Source organism: Eptatretus burgeri, chromosome 5 (assembly GCF_056783735.1).
Source record: "Eptatretus burgeri isolate ZD-2024b chromosome 5, Ebu_testis_v1, whole genome shotgun sequence".
Taxonomy (NCBI): Eukaryota; Metazoa; Chordata; class Myxini; order Myxiniformes; family Myxinidae; genus Eptatretus; species Eptatretus burgeri.
The window spans coordinates 40,222,874-40,244,251 of record NC_140965.1 but is presented as its reverse complement, the minus strand read 5'-3'; the positions used below and the strand labels follow the sequence as shown (position 1 = coordinate 40,244,251).

The 21,378-nt window shown below is 43.3% G+C and overlaps 1 protein-coding gene across 2 annotated transcripts in view; it reads left to right on the top strand.

The window, feature by feature from the left end:
• The window catches only part of LOC147026292 (syntaxin-binding protein 1-like), a 100,555-nt gene extending 80,140 nt beyond the window's left edge, over nucleotides 1-20,415 (top strand). The window contains exons 11-19 of one of the 2 annotated variants that reach the window (XM_085881558.1): nucleotides 1,224-1,284; nucleotides 1,465-1,530; nucleotides 2,818-2,898; nucleotides 3,343-3,481; nucleotides 14,889-14,998; nucleotides 18,217-18,321; nucleotides 18,505-18,590; nucleotides 18,809-18,963; nucleotides 19,141-20,415. In XM_085881558.1, coding sequence (XP_085737684.1) covers nucleotides 1,224-1,284; nucleotides 1,465-1,530; nucleotides 2,818-2,898; nucleotides 3,343-3,481; nucleotides 14,889-14,998; nucleotides 18,217-18,321; nucleotides 18,505-18,590; nucleotides 18,809-18,963; nucleotides 19,141-19,223 — 886 coding nt within the window. In that variant the 3' untranslated portion in view covers nucleotides 19,224-20,415. The remainder of the gene's footprint in view (nucleotides 1-1,223; nucleotides 1,285-1,464; nucleotides 1,531-2,817; nucleotides 2,899-3,342; nucleotides 3,482-14,888; nucleotides 14,999-18,216; nucleotides 18,322-18,504; nucleotides 18,591-18,808; nucleotides 18,964-19,140) is intronic. The other variant, XM_085881559.1, reaches the window with a different exon arrangement.
• The last annotated feature ends 963 nt before the right edge of the window (nucleotides 20,416-21,378 follow it).

The window sequence follows — 21,378 nt, the reverse complement described above, 5'->3', positions numbered from 1 at the left end:
ATGTATGTGCCAAGTTTGGACAACATCGGTAAATGCATGTCCGAGAAATGGTTGAGGAGGTGTTCAACATCGGGTTTTTTTACAACGTAAATGGCCGACAGTTGGTCATCTTGGATGTGATCTCAAAAAAAAATGACATGCTTATGTATACCATCATGTTTTGTCTTTGTGCTAACTATGAATAAAATCGGTCCATACATGTCCAATTTATGGTTATGGACGCACACACACGAATTATGAAAGGTTATGGACGAAAATAGAGATCATATCCATAAGCCCCCGTTTCAGATGAAGTCAAACGGGGGCTAATAAAGAGAATTATGAAAGGATCGATGAACAAAGATGTCTGGAAGAACTCTGATAGATTTTCGCAGTTACTCCCCAGACTCAAATGCAGCAACAGGTACAAGCTACTAGATGTCTGTCAGCGGTGAAGCACAAACCACAATAATTTACACAATATGGAACTTATCTCCTTTGACACCACACTTGCTCATTCACTCAACTGCACAGTGTTTGAAAGGATGTGCCAATGACTGGCAGGCCTGCAACCACAGAGGGCTGTGGCACATGAGAGGACTCCACAGGCGAAGATCATTGGTGGGATTTCAGTAGTCTGAAGGAATGGTGATTTGAGAATGCACAGTCGGCAGGGGAGAACCACGGCAGAGAAATGCTCCACCTGATGAAACTACGACTGCCTGTTTCTTTTCCCATTCTGTCGATCAACTACAGGGTGGATGCTTTTACCCATCACTGGCCAATGAACTCCAGTCAATCACCGCCCAAGGCCTCCACCAATGTCTCCTCTCATGCTTGAAAAGTCCAGCTGCGGGGAAGTCAACTCTTCCTGGCAGCCGGTCTCCCTTTTGGTTGGGTGGGGGGTGATCGAAAAGCGTGTTCTTACACACACTACCTACTCCACCTGAATTTTGATGCTTTAACCTAGCTATCGCTACAAGCATGACCTATCTCTTTTGCTGGAAACATTTAATAGTGACACCTTACCTCAAACACACACTTAAGAAAAGGTAATTTCTGGAACCCCCCCCCCCAAAAAAAATACACAAATATACATGGTTCCTAAGGCGTGAATAAAACGATTGCCCCTTTTCCACAAACGTATCAACACAACTTTTCCATGTTGGAACTAGTGGGGGAAGATTGATGGAATGGTGTTTTTTATTTGTGCTCTTGAAGTGTTGATGTCCATTCTTCCACAGGGCAGTTACTCGTTCTCTCAAGGACTTTTCTGCTAGTAAAAGGATGGCAACTGGGGAGAAGGTCAGTGACAGATTGGATAGCTGCTTCATCAGTTTCGGTTAAAGTGCTTAATTTTGTTTCCAAAATATTACTATACAAGTGTTGATTGCAAGTATTTGAAATAGTCATGAAAGCTTTACTTTTCCTTCTTTGTACTTTATTTATTCTAATTTTCTATCTTTATTCCTTTGTATTTTGTAGACCACCATGCGAGACCTTTCACAGATGTTGAAGAAAATGCCTCAGTATCAAAAGGAACTGAGCAAGGTAAATAGAGGTGCTAATACCACTCGTTCGCATCCAACAAGATAAAGCTAGACTTTCCATTAATAATGGCTAGCTTATGAAGTAATCACTTTTACAAACGTGATTGAAAAGTTTTGATGAGAAAGGTAAAATAAACTTTATATTTGTCAATTTGCGTGTCTTTATACGCTGGTAATCTGTACATCAGCCAATTTTATTAATAGTTGTATCACGCATTCTGCGGGAAACAAATTGGTTTCTCGTGTCTTTATACAAGTAATAGCTATTTGCCAATACTGGATAGCAACATAATCAACAGGTTTTGCACTTGAGAGATTTTTTTCTTTTTTTTTTTCTTTTGCCCAAAAGGAACTATATGCAGTAAAATACAAAAGTGAGTCAGAAGGAAATTTATTAATTGCGACGTGATAACAAAATAAATCGTTGTAATATGAAATCAAAAGCACTTTCAAGGGATTTCCATTTTTTTCTTTTTTTCAAGTGGTCTTTCTGTCTTCTACCGTCTCCTCTCCAGTGTTGCCCCCCCCCGCTCTGTCTGCGATATATTTCCCCCCATCCCCAATATTTCTGCAGTGCGCTCAAGGTCTGCGAGAAACCCCCTTCTGGTAAAACTTCCAAAATCACGAATCACTGCTCACCTTCACTCTTTCATTCCTCTTTTTTCCCGCCTTTGGAATAAACTCCCACACTCTCTTCAATCCCATTCTTCCCTCCAGGCCTTCAAAACAGCTGTTCACCACCACCTCTTATCATCCCCCATCCAAAACCTCGATCTTTTCTACCCCCGTTAATCCACCCCAACCCCACCTCCTTCAAATTCCCTGCTTTCCTTCCTGAAAGTCCCTGTAATGTCCATCTTGTATAGCCCGTGTTCCCCACCTCATCCCTCTCCCTTCCACAGATCTCCAAGTGTCACTGTTCCCCACTGTTTTGTCTTTCCCTCTCGTCTCATGCACCCATTGTTGTGCGTTGTGTGTTAGCTCTCGTACGAGCCTCGACAATGTATACAAAAAAAATAAAAACAGAGACTCTTTCTCTGCTCTGGTGGAACTCTGGAACATTAAGGCATCAATAGGTAGAGTGTAAGGCAATAATGGAATTGTTGAGCTTACACCATAAATGAAGAGTGATTTCGGGAAAATCTAAAATGCTTCATCTGTCTGTTGTGCTATATGTTGAGAGAAATCTGAAGTGTTGTCATAATGGATAACACCAGTAATGGGTCGTACTTAGGCCCGTTTGCTTGCTTTGCTTTGTGCTGAGTGTGCACAAATGACTCCTTGACAGTTTTCCACTCATCTCCACCTTGCTGAGGACTGCATGAAGCGCTACCAAGGTGGTGTGGACAAACTATGCCGTGTTGAACAGGTAAGTGGAACATTTTTCAACTGTTTTGTGGATGGCTATTGTTTGTGGAATTTTGACATGCATAGATGTAGCTTTTGTTTAAAATAAAAACAAAAACGAATGAACATATAAGAATTTGTGATTGTGGTGGCAGATTTGTAGACATGATATACGAGTCTTGTCATGAATTTTTTTTTGTGAATATGTTTCAGCAAAAACTACTTGGTAGTTAAACTTTCTAAATGTTAATGTGGTTTATTTGCTTATTTTATTTTTGAGGTTGGGGGCGGGGGGTGTTGGCTTAATGGTTAGAGTGGTGGGCTTGGGATCCTTGGGTCCCGAGTTCAAATCCCGCTTGGCCGTTGAATTAATACCAGGCATTGTTGAGAATGGTCTGGATGGATGGATAGTGGGGAGGGGGGTGCTTGATTTTGACTTGAAGGTGTTTCTTAAATTTATTTGTAGGACCTGGCAATGGGAACAGATGCAGAAGGTGAGAAGATCAAGGATCCAATGCGCTCCATTGTGCCTATTTTGCTTGACAGCAATGTGGGAACCTACGACAAGATACGCATCATCCTTCTCTACATATTCCTAAAAAATGGTAAACTAAATTCATTTTCTTTTATTTTTTTATTCAAGGATCGTGGAAGGGACAGTCAGACAGGCCTAGTGCAGACAGTCCTCGACTTGCATAAGGGTTCCGTTCCTGGGACCTTTATGTCAGTCGAGTTTTGCGCAAGTTGAATTTCATTGAGAAAAATCGAAAAAGATTGGATAATTATTTGAATATATACATGCACAGTACTAAAATACTCAGGAAAAATGTAAGGCAGAAGGATGGGCCTACTCTCCAAAAATTGATATGTGTAGAACATCTGAACAAAGAGAAGAAGGGCATAGAAGTTTTGCAGTTTGAGAGGGTGACGGATTCTGTTCGGGGCCCGATTTTTTTTTATTTTATTTTTTTTTTTTTTTTTTATTATTATTATTATTATTATTATTATTATTATTATTCGCACGAACCCTGAGTCTCATTGTCCTTCTCTCCTCTTGTCCTTTCCTCTTTGTGTCCTTTCCTTTTGTCAGTCTTTCCCATTGCTTTACTCACTTGCATTCCTTCTTTCACTCTCCTTTGTGCTTTGCCGCTTTGTCTTTGTCATTCATCCTTTCCTGCATCTTCCGTCTCTGTGCTTTCGCTCTCTTCCTTATTTATTTGCCTTCCACCCTTGCACCCTTATATTTCACATTCCCACGTCGAATAGCTCCGTCGCTGGAGATGCATTAAATACATGCCGCAAGTGATGTCACTGCTCCGTGGGGAAACTGCTGTCGTGGCTGTGCAAGGGGTGGGGGGGGGAGCAAGTAAGGAGGGTCCCGGTTTCAGTCATGCCATGGGAGCCAGAGTCAACAAGTGTAAGGTGTGCTTGGGGTCCGTCCTGACCCCCTGCACATGCGACAAGAAGTAGTGCTAAATTGGGCTGTGTGTGAAGACGTAAAGATTTGACAAATCTCAAAAAAAATTATTTTAATGGGCGCTTACATAAAGTCGAGTTTACGTCAGTCAGCCTTACATAATCCAAGGGCTGCCTGTAATCCAAGGACACTCAATGGATCGGGACACAGCAGGACAAAATGAACAGTTGAGAGAGGGTGGGGGGGGGGAACACCAACAGCAGAGTTGAAGGCCAATATAGAGGCAGATTTGGACAAACAATGGGTGTGGGGAGGAATGAGTGGCAGAAGAGGATGTGTGGGGTGTACAAGATGGATGCAGAAGGAAATTTTCAGGAGGGAAAACTGGAGATTTGGAAGAAGGGATTGGGGTGGGGTTAATGAGGGGTAGAAGAGATAATACTTTTGGATTGGGTCGATCTGAGATGGTGGTGATCAGCTATCTTGAAGACTTGGAAGAAAGAATGAGATTATGTGGAAGTTGGTTCCACAGGTTGGGGGGGGGGGAAATGAGGTATGAATGAGTGGAGGTGAGCATTTTTATTTCATTTATTATCCCACCCCCCCCCCCCCGGAGGGAGGGAGCAGGATATTGTAAATGTCCGGTTTGTTTGTCTGTTTGTTTGTCTGTCTGTCTGTAAGCAACTTTAAGGCAAAACGGCAAACACTATCATATTTAATCCACAGGTGGGCATTAACCTTGGACGACCCCAGTAACTTTTGGGTCCAATTGGATCAAAGGTCAAGGTCACGAAAATATCAAAATCGTTTTTCACTCATAACTTCGTCAAAAATGATCTGATTTACTTCAAACTAAGCTTTTCGTGAACCTTATTCTATTTGTCACTTATAATCCTACCCATTCCTATTGTGAAAAATGCATATTTGTGAAGATCGGTAGGGTCCGAAGACTTTATGCCTTAAATGGGCGGGATTTGTTGTGCCTGGCACCACTTGTTATTATTATTTTTTTGTCGACACCGTTGAGGCTCATATGAGAGCTAACGCACAGAAACGTACAACAAGGGGAGCATTAGACAAGAGGGTTGGGAGAGGGAAGGAAAAAAAAAACAGTGGGGAACAGAGACATGAGGAGATCTGTGGAAGGGAGAGGGATGGGGTGGGGTACACAGGGTAAACAAGATGGATACGACAAGGACTTTCAGGAAGAAAAGCAGGGAATTTGAAGAAGGTAGGTTTGGGGTGGATTAACGGGGGAAAAGAGATCGTGGTTTTGGATGGGGGAAGATCAGAGATGGTGGTGAACAGCTGTTTTGAAGACCGAGAGGGAAGAGTGGGATTGAAGAGAGTGTGGGACTTTGTTCCAAAGGTGGGAAAAAGAGGAATGAAAGAGTGAAGGTGAGCAGCGATTCTTGATTTCGGTAGTTTTACCAAAGTGGATCTTGAGCGCCCTGCAGAAATGTGGGGGGGGGGTGGAGGGGTTGAGTCCAAGGAGGAGAATTGAGAAGACAGAAAGACCACTGACCTGCCTGCAGTGACAAAGAAAGCGACACTCTGCACGACGACACAACACTTTGCACGACGGAGGATGCCCAGTCGGTGGCTGGCTTTGGAGGCCAACTTTGAAATGTGGTTTGCCCAAGAAAGATCATGGCAAATTGTGAGACCCAGTATTTTGAATGACTGAACTTCCTCAAAAGGATTCTTGAGAAAGTAGATTTTTGGGGGGGGGGTGATTTGTGTATATATATATATATATATATATATATATATATATATATATATATATATATATATATATACATACATACACTAGCGATATCCGTACACATGCACGGGATAGCAGTACAACATAGCTGGTAGCAGACGACAGACTGTACATGGGGAATGACAAAAATGCGCATTGTGCAAAATGCAAGTGGTACTATGGAACGCCAAGACTTCCCAAACATTGTCGGCATCTCCGCTAAGTGCCACAGCAATTTCATAGGGGTCGTGTGATGGCGAGCCGAGTTTTTAGTGTGCAAGCTTGCTATTATAATCGAGATACCGTATATATATATATATATATATATATATATATATATATATATATGTATACATACACATGAATAAATATTGTTGCGGACCTGGGGATGAGAAGACCTCGAGGGGGAAGCTCCCTCGGGTTCCCACCAGACTCTCCGGAATCGCAGGCTATCACACACGAATAACTTTGTGACGCGGTGGGTCGCTAATCGACCATGAATGCCAATAACTCGACCACGTATCTTGGGGTCCTCCGTCTCATGCCGTTTACCTCAAGATCACGGGGTTTAATCACCCTGGGACAAGCCCTCGGTGCACCTTGTTCAAACCGGATCCCCTTACCAGAGCAGATGCAGCCGAGCGTAACTGCCAAGAACGTACCGGCTCGGGAAGAGATCGTTGGGGATAACGTCCCCGCTAAGCTGGAATATTAACCATGTTGGACCATGAAGGAAAAGATGAAAATGAGCTGGGAACATTTCTATACAAAGCATTTATTTACAATCAAGCGAGGAAAAGTATGTGGCACAGTGAATTGGTTTTATTGGTATGTACAGCAGGGGATAGCAAGGAATTTGTTGGGTGCGATAAAAGGCAAGCAATCTTACAAAAGCAGACACAGAGCAGACATATCCCGTTATCACTTCTACAATCTTAATTTGGCGCCATCACATATATATATATATACACACACACACAAACCTGAGGAAGATTAGATATAGTCCAGAAGGAAAGAGAGCAGATGAGGATAATTGACATCGCAATGCCGGCACACCAACACAACCCAGTACACTTAGGGGGAGGTAGGAGGGAGGAATGCTGGTGTCGAAGGTGTGGTGAAGTGCAATACGGGGGGGGGGGGTGCGGTGTCATGCCAGAGGAAAATTGGATTGAGAGTCAGTAATGATGCTCTTTTGTGCGTCCAAAGGGGATGAGATAGAGGGATGGAAAGAGAGGAGAGAAGATGCATGAAGGAAAGTTCCTTAACCTAGTCATGTATCGGTCTGTTCGTGTCGCGTGTTCTTCTGTGGGACGCTCCGCTTGAGCGTTCCCACCTCGAAAGTTGGCGCGTTATCTCCGGCTTCATCACTTTGCCGGGTGTTGTGGCAATGTGCGCTCCGCACTGGTCCTCAAGAAGAGCGTCTGTTGCACACAAATTCCGAGTGAAGAGCCAGCGAAGGGCAGAGGCAACGAGGAGCAGCCAAAGCAGAGCTGAGATGAGCAGAGAAGAAGAGGGTGAATCAGAGAGTAAGCGGCTCCACGCTCTTCCTTTTATAGGCCCTGGGCGAAGGGTGGGGTGATGACCCAAAAGTGACGCACTGTGACCCGATGCCCGCTCCTCCGTTGGGCCACAGCGGCCCAAGCCACGCCCTGGCAGACTCCTGTGGTCCGAAACGGTCTCATTCGCCCATCCGGCTCGACACGTCCCGGAGCTCTTGACTCAACATAGGGTATGAGCCGGCACCCTGGACTTGAACGTGCTCCGAGTGCAGTCTGACTGCCGAATAGCAATGCACACCCGCCACCCATGGGTCCCCTCTCATGAGCCACTAGAACGGGCACTCAGTAGAGCGCATACCTTCGCCAACGCTACATTTTGCCCCCCCCCACCCCCCAAAAACCGTTGATTGTGAGGGTATTTAATCCCATACCACATCTGCCATCTCATATGTGTTATGATGGCTTAAAAACATTAAATTTCCTGCTGTTTGACACTGATTCACGTACATTGTACAATTTCTGTATGAACTCCCTGACCTTTTTGGGCGTCGGTGTCGAGCCAATCTGATGACAACTGGTCACATTATAAGAAATTATTTTCTGGCATTTTAGGGGCATTTAGCACACACGAGTTTCTGTTTTTCTAAATAAGTTATTTATTGTGAACAAACATTCATTGTACAATTAAAACAGTTAATTGTTTTGTATTATTTGAGAACAACTGAGAAACTAACAATGCACGGTTCATACAAAAATTAATCCTGCAAAAGTACAATGCCCAAACTGGTAACCAAAGGGACATATTAGCCCGAAAAGGACATATAAGAGTTCGTCTGAACTAACTACGTACATCATTTGACAAAACACGAAACATGGAAGAATAAAGTCACTGTCAAATATTACACATCACAGGATAAGGAATTGAATTCTAAACATTTTGAATCTACATACATGCAAATTGTATAAGAATTAACCGCGTTATGATAAAGGTCGTTGACCCCCCCTGACCTTTGACTCCCAACCGCTAATAAGGGTTATTACGTCATTGTGTCATGCCACATATCACAAGATGGGGCATTGAATTCTGAACATTTTGGCATTAGTTGCATGCAAATTGGATACAAATTGACCACTCAATGGTAAAAAGACGATTTTGACCTTTTCATGACCTTGACCTTGACCTTGACCTTTGACCCGATCGCTCCCAAAATCTAATCAAATGGTCCTCGGATAATAACCAATCATCCCACCAAATTAGCTGCGATTCAGTTCAATACTTTTGGAGTTATGCGAATAACAAACAAACAAACAAACACACATATTTACAAATAAATAAATAAATACACAGCGATCAAAACATAACCTTCGCAACAAAGTTTGCGAAGGTAAAAATGCACACTTGGGCCCTGTACCAAACTCCTGCATTGCCCTTCCTACGACCCCTCCTTGCCGCCCTTGTCTTGCCATGTTCTGGCAACTGCACGAGGGTCGTATCAATCCAGCGTGCTCACCCGGGACATTCCCGGCGAGATGCGGTCAAGCTATTAACGTCTGTTGCTCAGCCCTGCTTCGCGTGGTTTGAGGACAGTCTGAGTTGTGCAGTACTCCTCTTTATAGTGGCGAATTGTAGCTGCAGAGGCACGATGGGTGTGGGAATATTTTTCCCGTGTGCGGGAGGTGTTGCTGGTCGAAATGGTCAGTTTTTGGTGAGCAAGGTGAGATGCCGTTTAGAAATTGGCACATAGATTTGAATGAAATAATGGTGCGTGATGCGTGTGCTGTACAGTATCGATTGTGCTTCTGTTGGTTCCAAGCCATGGGAGGCTGCTTGCTATTGTGTGCTCGCTATATACGTCGTCGTGTGTTTGCTATTCCATTGCATATTGCATGGCATGTGTGCTTGCTTGCTTGATTTGTACTATGGCTAAAAGGAAAGGGTTGGAATGGAAATCAGAATAGAAGATAGAGATATAGTTAATAGACCTAGCTATTCGACCCACGCAACGCACTTCATCCCGTTAACCCACTAAATCTGACTGCACGATGGAGGATGCCCAGTCAGTGGCTGGTTTTGGAGGACCAACCTCCAAAGTATTTTGGACCAACCTAGAAGGTCTCACTGAATGAAAACTATTGAAATAACTGCATTGGGGATCATTGTATGTTGGGTGCCATTGCCTGAAGGCCATGCCGTTTTGTAGAACTGCAACAGAATATCTATATACATACACATATGAGGCCCCGCGAGGAGGAGTGATGTAAGGGACACATCGGCCATTTTGGTGTTCATGCCATATAGCACTATTTTAACCCTTACCCTATCATCATCATATCATTAAAAAATGTCGCTTATATCACTCCTCCTCGCGGGGCCTCATATATATATATATATATATATATATATATATATATATATATATATATATATATATATATATATATATATATATATATATATATATATATATATATATATATATATATATATAGTTGCGGATCCGGGGTGGTGGGATTCTCACCCGATCCTTTGGTGTTACCCTCACCATCACCGTCTCCGGGGTTTATAACGCCGGCCGGCTCGGCACAGGCCTCGGGTCACACGTCTTCAATTGCCATACCAACGTAATCCTTGTACCTTACCAGTTGGGGAAATGGAACCCCAGTTACAGACTGGTTGTGTCAGATGCCGAGCATTTTCTGCCAGTCTGAAACCATTTTGGTTTTATATGCCAATCAAACGGATCGTTCCTCGACGCGACACGAATTAACTCAAAGCGGCAACTTCATCCGACTCAACCAGATTTATTGAGGAACATCGGGGAGTGCAACACAAGCAAAACATTCACGACAATACTTTTATTAACAATCTTTAACCCGTTCTTAACTAGGGAACTACGGACTACAGGTTTCGAGGGGGTCCCTACCGAGATATGCCTTGTACAACACGTGTAGACAAAGACAGACAGACAGACAGCATGCATGCAAGACAAGACAGAGTACTTGGTGATGTTTCATGGACGAGAGCACAGTGTCAAAAGCACGAATGTCGCTCGCAACAGGCGGATGTCCACGGATTCGAGCCCCAGCTCGAACGCGCCACGTGGCAAGGTGGCGGTGCTGCACTCTTTCCTTTCTGCACCGCACGCGGTCTCCGCACGCTCTGACCCCGCGTAAGGTTGACGATGGGCCTCAGCTGATTTCTCTTTAGGTCCAGAATACAAATCCAGGCCTGGCCTGTTCACCAGACAAGGCCCAAATCGAGGTGCCGGGCTCCGGCAAGCGGATCGGCAAACGTGTCGAGCCGTTGGTGTGAGCAGGGACCGTCAGAGGCTCCGTCGTCTCCTCTCCTGCCTTCCCGCCTCGAAGCCAGACTTCCCAAATCCGTCCTCTCAGTTTCTCTCTCTGTCAAATCACCTTTTCTTTCCTTTTCCATGCTCGCTTCTCAAAGCCAGCTGCCATTTCTCTCATGGCAGAATCACCTCCTCATAAGAGTCGATCGTCGATTCGACGTGCAGGCAGCCTCTTTACTGCCAAGAATGCAGACTCGACGTGCAGGCAGGTTCAGCGTCTCTCCCGGCAGATCCAACACTGTGCCTCCTTCATTCGCTCACTTCGAAAACACGAGCGCGCCTCAAGAGCGACTGTTTCCACACACTGAACCTTTTTACGAAGCCTTCGTTTCTCTCTCGTTCGCTCCTTCGACACACGAGCACCCTCTCAACCGCCTGCAGTTTTGTACTTCTACCAAACTGAACCTTTTCACGAGGTCTTCGTTCGCTCGCTGCGATCCACTGGCTCCTCCCCCTTTTTGAAGCCGACAAAACTCCTCCCCTTAGCTTCACTTCCTCTTTTTGGTCACACCCTCTCAGCCGACTGGGCGGGGCCTATCGGCCGGAGAGGGGAGGAAGAAGAGGGAGCCCTTGGCACACCACTGTCCGAACAATAAAAACATTCATCCTACACCTCCCGGCACACATGTAAAGTCCATTTTACCACATAACCTCGCTAAACATGCATTCAATGGGGGATCTGAGCTAATCCTATATTTAGTAGTCCAATAAGGGCCATTTCCGTAACAATATTTATATATATATATATATATATATATATATATATATATATATATATATATATATATATATATATATATATATATATATATATATATATATATATATATATATACACACACACATACTGTACACAAGCCTGGTGTGTTGGCGCAGTGGTTAGGGCAGCGGCTTGGGATCCAAAAGGTCCTTAGTTCAAGCCCCGTTGGGCCACTGAATTAATACACCAGGGGGTTGACTCAGCCAGTCATCTTTCTGAGGTCGGCGGAATGAGTACCAGTGTACTGGGCCGGTGTATACCCCGGTTAAAATAGATGTACCATATCCCTGTGTCGTAAGAGGCGACCAAGGTTGTGTCAGGAAGGGCATCCAGCGTAAAACATGTGCCAAATCACTATGCGGATCATACGGATGATCCGCTGTGGCGACCCCTCACGGGAGCAGTCGAAAGAAGAAGAAGAAGATATACTGTGTACACACACACACACACACACACACACACACACACACACACACACACACACACACACACACACACACACACACACACACACACACACACACACACACACACACACACACACACACACACACACACACACACACACCAGCAATGACAGACTTATTCAAAGTATTTTGCCAGCTTGTGATTTTTGTCAAGGTCTGTATGAGGGATGAGGGATGTCATGGCACAGGGTGCATTTATCAGCAAATAACGATCCCAGTATGGTGGAGGTAGAGGAGTATTTTGGACCAACCTTGAGTTCCTCACATCTGTGAATACGTTTGCATTAATTTTTATTTTAGTTCGATAGGGCTTTACTGAAGATGCCAACATTATTTTGTGTACATTGTCATTAGATCATGAGTATTATGCAAATGCTACTTACATTGTGCTCTAAATATTTATTCCTCTTGTTTTAGTTTTCGTTTCGGATGCTGCAATTGTGGCGCACAATTGCCTTTGAACTCGAGCCTGGGTTAAATTCACAACCAAGCTTAAAACTGTGGAGTTGGTGTTTTGTAGGCACAATGTTTCATCACATAGTGTGCCATCCCTTGGATGGGTGTTAAGCTAGGTGTCCTGTCTGCTTCCATTATTTGGTGGATCTTAAAGATCCCACGGTGTTTTTGGCGAAGAGTAGACAAGTTATTGCTAACACCATGAACAAATTGCATGCATCTTCTCAAATTGGCTTGAGTAAAATGTAAGGCCTGTCCAGCTGGTTCATGTGAAAGACATGGGCTAAAAACCTTCCTTGGCTGACCCCACAAGGTAGGGATAATTTGGAGTAGTCAATCATAGTCAGTTAACTGCTTGTATGTTGGCTGAATCTGCTTCAGCTTAGACGTGCAATCAACCTGACAAAGACTACTGTACACCCAGCCTACAATGAACATTGGGGACACATGACTGATGGTTGTTCACCAGTTCAGGTGCCACAGTTTTCAGCAACGGCCAAATTGACAGGAATCTAAAAACGAAATAGCAATGCTTGTGCATCTTTAGTCGTCTAAGAACAAAACAAAGGCATAAGCAAGGAATCTTCAAGCCCAAGCAGTCAGTGAGTGAGTGTCTCTCTGTCGGTTAGTTGTCCTATTCGCACGGCTTTTTGGATGCGAAATGTGATGCCTCCACTCGGGGCATGCAATCTTCTTGTACAAACGTAAATGCAGTCTTTTTGAATGTGTACTGTTGTCACTTTCAACTAGCAAAATAAAATCGCCAATGAATAGGCACTTTGCACCCCTGGGATGACTAATGTTTAGGCTTTGCTTGTGAATACCCAACCTCTCTTGGCCAGACTTGACCGGGTCAGTGTTTCCAAAGAGCACATGCCCACAGTGACACTTTTCCTAACTTATAGAAGGGATGTGTCCCCGAGGTCGTCCAAAGCTCCTTTTTAAGGACACCCCTGAAGAAAAATTTGCATATATGCAATATCCTCACTACCAACGGGTAAAGCTTGGCTCTCAATCAAAACAAGTGATGTGGTGCTTATTTGAACTTCTGGAATCATAACTTATTTGAGGAACATTGACTCCAACGCCATTGAGTGGGAGATGTGCCATTATTAGCATCGAAATGCCGGACCTTGATATGTCGTCTTGTTCTAAAACGACATTCTGTGAAGAGAAGTCATTTATCTATTTTCTTTTTACGTTTATATGTGTGAGAACCAAAAATTACCACAACAGTGCTTGGAGAGTTTGTTTGCAGATGGTAATGACAAAATGTGCTGTAAAATTGAAGCTGGGCACATATTTGTCGAGACGCCGTCTGTGTGAACCCTCAGTCGTTGTACGCAGAAAATTCAATAAAACTTATTCACATGACTTTTGCCAGTGACATGAATGTGTACCAGTGTGAATTCCAGGTGTTTTCCAGCTGAGTTTAAAATGAAAAAGGAAGTAAAATGCTCACGGTGATGAAGTGAGTGTCTGACCTATCTACCTAGCTTGGGTTCTAATCCCGACCCAGGAGAAAGCTTTCATCCTGGTGTTTTGCATGCAGCACGACGTCAGTGTGTGACGGCACTCAGGTGGACGTTAGTCTGCCGGAATTAGTTAGTGGATGTTAAAGAGCCAACGGTGTCCTTCGCTAAGGGTAGGCAAGCCATCACCAGCACCCTCACTAAATTACAAATTCCTGCACATGCAGTTGAGTATCCTGTGTCGGTGGTGACCCATCCAGGATTGTAACCTGAGCCAAGAAACTGCTTTCGCAGACCTGACACACTGATATAGTACGGTCCAGGATGATGATTATGATGATGATGCAACTCGTATTAAGACTTCTAACTCATTTTCTTAATGATTTGGTGAACTGACATGATTCCTTCTTGTACTCATAAATGAACATTTAAAAACTTTGCAAAATCATTTTAGGATTGTATATGAGGCCTTTGCAGCCAAGCACATCCTGCCATTGTATACTGTAGTCGTACTGCTCTTTCTCCTCATGTGGTTAAAATGTCACATCCACTAGAGTTGCATAGTTTGGATCCAAACTTTTAAAATTATTATTAATGTAGGCTATTTTTAGTGCCATTGCAATGGCGATTTGTTTGCCTATGATCGAATTACTGACAAAATACGGCATTGGAGTAATCAGAAGGAACCTGGATAGAATTCTGGTTTCGGCTGCTACTCCTCTACCCTCACACCCATCGAGGCACAGCCAAGTGAAAGCTAGAAGAAACGGTCTTGACAAAATGCTGTTTTATTTGGAACCTGCATGCTTAGTCTACCACTCTCATCCCAATTCCCTGGTAGGTATAACGGAGGAAAGTTTGAGCAAGCTGATCCAACATGCGCAGATTCCAGCTGAAGACAGTGACTTGATCAAAAACATGGCCAACTTGGGTGTGCCCATCATTGGAGATGTATGTTGGGGGATATTTTCTTGAGGGTTGGGCTTTGCTGCTTTTGGCTCAAGCTTTGGAGGCTAATTCTTCATTCTCCTCTGTAATTGTCCTGGAAGTTCACGTTCATAAGGAATGTCCCCTTACCATGGGATTGTCAGTGCAGCCACAAATTTTTCAGTAAGTCCTTGTAGTTCAGACATAAACTTTGTTTTAATGTTGTAAAATAATTATTACGGAGTATATATACTACCGGTCTAAAGTTTTAGAACACCCCCATTTTCCAGTTTTTACTGAAATTTAAGCAGTTCAAGTCCAGTGAATAACCTGAAATGGTACAAAGCTAAGCGGTAAACTGCCAGAGGTTAAAAAAACAAAGTTTAGATTACAAAAAACTGAAAAATAATGTAAATTTCAGAGTTGTAAAAAAAGGCCCTTTTCATGGAACAAGTAATGGGTTCGCAACTGCAGCTGTTCTGCAGCAATGGAAGTAAATTAAGCCTTCAAAGTTGATGCAAACAATTCCTATAGGTGTCCCAACTTTTGTTGATTCGTTACAAACCCTCTGTCTGTATAAAAACAGTGTTGGAACAGACTGTGTTGCTACACCCTCTGAAGCATTATTTGGACAATATTGCACTACAAGAAGTAGTATATTGCTATCATAATGGTGAGTAAAAGACAATTAACAAAGACAGATAGACCATTATAACTCTTAAAAGTATTGGTCTTTCCTTTCGAGAAATTGCAAAGCAAGCCAAGATGTCAGTGAGTACAGTTTCCTACACCATCAAAAGGCATTTGGAAACTGGAGGAAACTCTGACAGGAAGAGGTCTGGCAGACCCAAAGCCACAACACAATCAGAAGACAAGTTTCTGAGAGTCAACAGCTTGCGTGATCGGCGGCTCACAGGACAGCAGCTTCAAGCACAGTTTAACACTGATCGAAGTAAGGAAGTCTCAGTTTCAACTGTGAAGAGAACACTTCGAGCTGCACGTTTGACAGGTTGCGTGGCAGTAAGAAAGCCATTGCTGAGATTGCAAAACAAGAAAAGGAGGCTTGCCTGGGCCATGAAGCACTGCCAGTGGACTACTGAAAAATGGAAGAAGGTCTTATGGACCGATGAATCAAAATTTGAAATCTTCGGTTCATCACACGGTTTTTGTATACCATTAAGTAGGCGAAAGGATAGTTCCTCAGTGTGTGACACCAACTGTTAAACATGGAGGAGGAAGCATGATGATCTGGGGCTCTTTTGCTGGATCCAGAGTCGGCGACTTGCACAGAGTGACTGGCACCCTGAACCAAAAGGGCGACCACAGCATTTTGCAGCACCATGTAAGCACAACATTTTGCAGCACAACTCGCCCTCTGGTCTACGCCGAGTTGGTCATCCTACACCAGGGGTTCATCCTACAGCAAGATAATGACCCAAAACATACCTCCAGGCTATGTCAGAACTACCTCAGAAGAAAAGAACAAGACGGTAGGCTTCAAATCATGGAATGACCGGCACAGTCTCCAGACTTAAACCCCATCAAGCTGGTTTGGGATTAACTAGACAGAAGGGTGAAAGCAAAGCAAACCTACAAGTGCAACACATTTGTGGGAACTTCTGCAACAGTGTTGGGAAGAAATATCCAAACAATATTTGATTTCCATTGTAGAAAGAATGCCACGAGTATGTTCGGCTGTTATACTGTATCTGCAAAAGGTGGCTACGTTGATGAGTCAAAAAATTTAGATAAAATTTTGTTCAACAAAACTATTCCATGATTTCGTTTATCTGCAATTATTTATTTGTTCTACGCTTTAATTTCAGAGTACATTGAAACATTAACCTGCTTAAATTTCAGTAACAACTGGAAAAATCGGGTGTTCTAAAACTTTTGACTGGAAGAGTGTGCGCGCGTGTGTGTGCGCGTGTGTGTGCGCGTGTGTGTGCGCGTGTGTGTGCGCGTGTGTGTGCGCGTGTGTGTGTGCGCGTGTGTGTGTGTGTGTGTGTGTGTGTGTGTGTGTGTGTGTGGGTGTGTGTGTGTGTGTGTGTGTGTGTGTGTGTGTGTGTGTGTGTGTGTGTGTGTGTGTGTGTATATTATGAGGCGCCGCGAGGAGGAGTGATGCAAGGGCCACATCGGCCATTTTGGAGTTAATGCCATAGAGCACTATGTATTTTAACCCTTCCCCTGTCATCCGAGCCTATCATCATGATATCATTAAAAATGTCGCTTACATCACTCCTTGCTGGGCCTCGTGTGGATATATATATATATATATATATATATATATATATATATATATATATATATATATATATATATATATATATATATATATATATATATATATATATATATATACACACGCACACAGGGACTGTAAAGTCCCTGTGCATGCCGTTAGAATTTAGATAGAATATATCTGTATGCTTCCCTCCATTCTCTGCACAAATTTGAATTTTTCTCCAGGTTCTTCTGGACATCCTCTTCCATGTTGAGGGTTGGAGGTCATAAAAGCAGCCCCTGAAAGCTGTTTTGAGGTTTTCAACTGTTGTTGGGCAGAGATGAGAAATTTGCTCTTTCACAATACCCCAAAGTGAGTTGTCACATGCTAAGTCCAGACTTCTAGGAGGCCACACTATCTCAGATCTATTGTCCACTGAATTTGTCATTGAGATATTCTCTAACTGTGAGAGCATAATGTGCTGGTGCACCAACTTGTGGCAGGATAGCTGATTCTTAACAGTTGGAGACCTCAAAACAGCTGTCAGGGGCTGCTTTTATGACCTCCAACCCTCAACATGGAAGAAAATGTCCAGAAGAACATGGAGAAAAATTCAAATTTGTGTGGAGAATGGAGGGAAGCATACAGATAACCCTAATCTAAATTCTGTGTGCATAGGGACTTTGTGGCCACTCTGTATACATCAGATTATGTGAGGTATCTTTGGATGATCAATGACATTTTTTTGTCCTGCAGACTGTCTATCTCTGCACAGTAATTGTAACACAACCTCATCACACATTACTTGTACAGAGAAATCATTGTAGCTTAAGGTTCATCAGGAGTTTGATCTGATGTAATGAAAAATTTTTTTTAGGGCTATTTAACGATTGAATTAAAAAAAACGTTCCTTTTGTATATATATATATATATATATATATATATATATATATATATATATATATATATATATATATATATATATATATATATATTTTTTTTTTTTTTTCAACAACAGCAATCCGCTCTGCGCCGCAAGAGTAAACCTGAACGCAAGGAGCGAATAAATGAACAAACGTACCAGTTGTCTCGCTGGACTCCATTTATCAAGGACATCATGGAGGTGAATTCCTTTATCACGCACTCTCTCGATCGGGTGTGAAAATCCTTTAAATTCTCCAAGCTGCATTGTTTGGTAGTAGTGTAGACTGGTAGTTTTTTGCCATTTGGTAGCTGCTGCCAAATAACAGAATATGCTGATTCCATTTTGGACTGACTGCTCGCTTCAAACTTCTTTTGTTCTTAGGATTCCATTGATGACAAGTTAGACATCAAGCACTGGCCATACATCTCAGCCCGTTCTTCAGCATCCTATGGACCAAGTGTTGTCAGGTACTATTGTGGTTCTCACCTTTATTCATTCATCTCAAACATGCGCATGAATTTATCCATTCCCCCCCCCCTTAGTCCAGTAAAGGTTTCATTAAAATCCCTGTGTGCATCATTGTACATAGCTGAATATCAAGATGAACCCATGCTGAAGATGGCTGTTTGTCATGACATTGCACTATTTCATTGTAACATCTTGCATCGTTACCATGATTTTGCAGTGTCCGTTATGGCTATTGGCACAAGATCAAGTCCCCTGGCGAGTACCGCACGGGTCCACGCCTCATAGTGTTCATCGTTGGGGGCGTCTCCTTTTCCGAGATGCGTTGTGCCTATGAGGTTACACGTGCCAACAATAAGTGGGAGGTTCTCATTGGTAAGGAGTAAGTCCACGACTCGCGGTGCTGAGAAAAGCTTACGCGTCAAAATGAGTCGTAACGCATTTCACATGCAGCCTGCAATTAATTTATTTGATAAGAATGATAATTGCAAACTGAATGAGTAACGAATAAACTGAATGACTAATCATGGATGTTGCACCTTTTCTGCCTAGGATCGACTCACATACTCACTCCGAAGAAACTGCTGGATGATCTGAAGAAGCTAAACAAATCCGATGAAGCAGTAGCTTGCTAAAGTGTGTGAGTGTGTGCAAATAGACGAGTGAGCGAGTGTGTGCAAATAAGTGAATGAGTGAGAGTGTGTGCCTGGGTCTGAGGGCTATCTTAGTGTTTCTCTTGCACTCACTGTAAGGAGCACACCATTGCAGCTACACTTTTACCACATGCTTTCGGAACTTGCACATGATTACTTATTTTCGGGGGCTCTGTGCATTTTACTGTCCGTTTGACTGCTGTGAGTCGTTCGACAGGTGCTGTAGCGTATCTGGTGCCCCACTGTTGTCTGTACATTACCCTTCATCACAAACTTTATAATAACCAAGGATCTTTGAAATGCATGTACAGGTAGGCCTTGCTAATACTCGTGTGTCTGTGTGTGCGCGCGTGTGCGTGTGGTTTCCCCGAGCGTTTTAGCACATAGTTTGGTTAATTGTTTGCAGGGTAACCACATTGTTGGTTTTTATTTGTTGCATGTTAATTGGCTATATCTATTTGAAATTTCTCTGTTTGACAAATGACTTGTTTGTGCCTGTGCAATGCTGCGTGGTACTCTGTACATCCAGCTGGTTTTTGTTTTTGTTTTTTCTCGCATTTGTTTTGGGTGCAGGAGCCGTGTTTGTATTATTCTTGGTGTATGTGGTGTCCCATATTGTGCAGTAAAGCACAGTCGCCATTGGGTCACTTTGTCTTCTCTCTTCTTTTTTTTTCTTCTTTTTTTTTGAGGGACCAAAAGATTAAATGCGCCTCCTGGTGAAGGGGCCCGCAGAGTAAAACGCCACCTTTTGTCTTATTTGTCACGTGCTGTGGTGTGCACGTGATGGGAAGATTTTCGGGATAATGCATTTGTAAGGCTATGCGGAAGTGTTAAAGCCACTTTTTCATGAGATGTCCTGCCTTTATTGTTTGTAACTGCAATTGTACTGTGTTGTAATGTACATGCACACATGGCAGGTGTGATTTCAATTTTCTCTCCTCCCCCGCCTCCCCCACTCCCCTCACTGTTGGTGGGCATGACACGTTTTTCCAGTTTTCCTGCTGGGCTTGATTGTATATGTTATTTACACATGTCAAATAATCACTAAAAGAACGATAGTTGATCTTTGTGCAGGTGGTGTTGTGGACAAATTTTAAATACTTTTTTGGTATTGTCTGATGATTCATTAGATTGTGTTTGTAAAGATGCCTGATAAACTTGGAGGTCAAGCAAATGCCTTGGTGTTTTGTGTCATTTAAGTCTCAACTGAACAGCTTTATTGGGCATTAATATTGATGCAGATCCGAGGTTCGAGGCTTGCCACGAGGGGAAGCACTCGGGTCCCTCCTGAATGCCCGGTCCTGAGGTCGCCAGGTGCAGATGACTCCACACACCGGCAGATTGCTAGGCAACTACGAACGCCGATTGGCACGGCCAATCTGGGCAGGGTTACACTACTTCGAGTGATACCTTACCTGTGGACATCCGGTCAATTAGGGTCACATGCCCTCAGCGCACATTCGGATTTCTGCCGAGCGTTAGTGAGTGTGCGCTGGCTAACAAAGCAAATTATTTGGGTAGATTATCCCGCAGTGGGGTATAACAAAGCAAAATTATTGGTTCATGAAAAAATATTTTCACAAAAAAAATAAGTGACATTATATTCGTTATTGTTGTGTGTCTGTCTGTATGTATGTCTGTGTGTCTGTCCCGAGCATAGCTCCGTGGGTTTTGATCCGATCCTGATAAAATTTTGGTGGAAGATTTATATCATGATCTAGTTGTGTTTTCCTGAAAATGGGCGTGGTGCGCCCATTATGGGCGGAGCCACGCCCAATAAACGTGTTTTTAGGGGGGTAGCCGATTTCAATTTGCATCTTCTCCAAGGGGGTTTGTCGAATCTGACAGGGGTTTCGGTATTTGGTTAACCCAATGGCACCTGTATAGCCCCACGCAGCTCGGTTTTTCATTTTCGTCACAAGGTCACGGACTTAGAAAATTGCGAAATTTGACATAAAAAAATTTTCTTCTCCGAGGGGTTTGTCGAATCTGACAGGGGTTTCGGTATTTGGTTAACCCAATGGCACCTGTATAGCCCCACGCAGCTCGGTTTTTCATTTTCGTCCCAAGGTCAAGGCTACAAGGTCACGAACTTAGAAAATTGCGAATTGTGTTTTTAGGGGGTAGCCGATTTCAA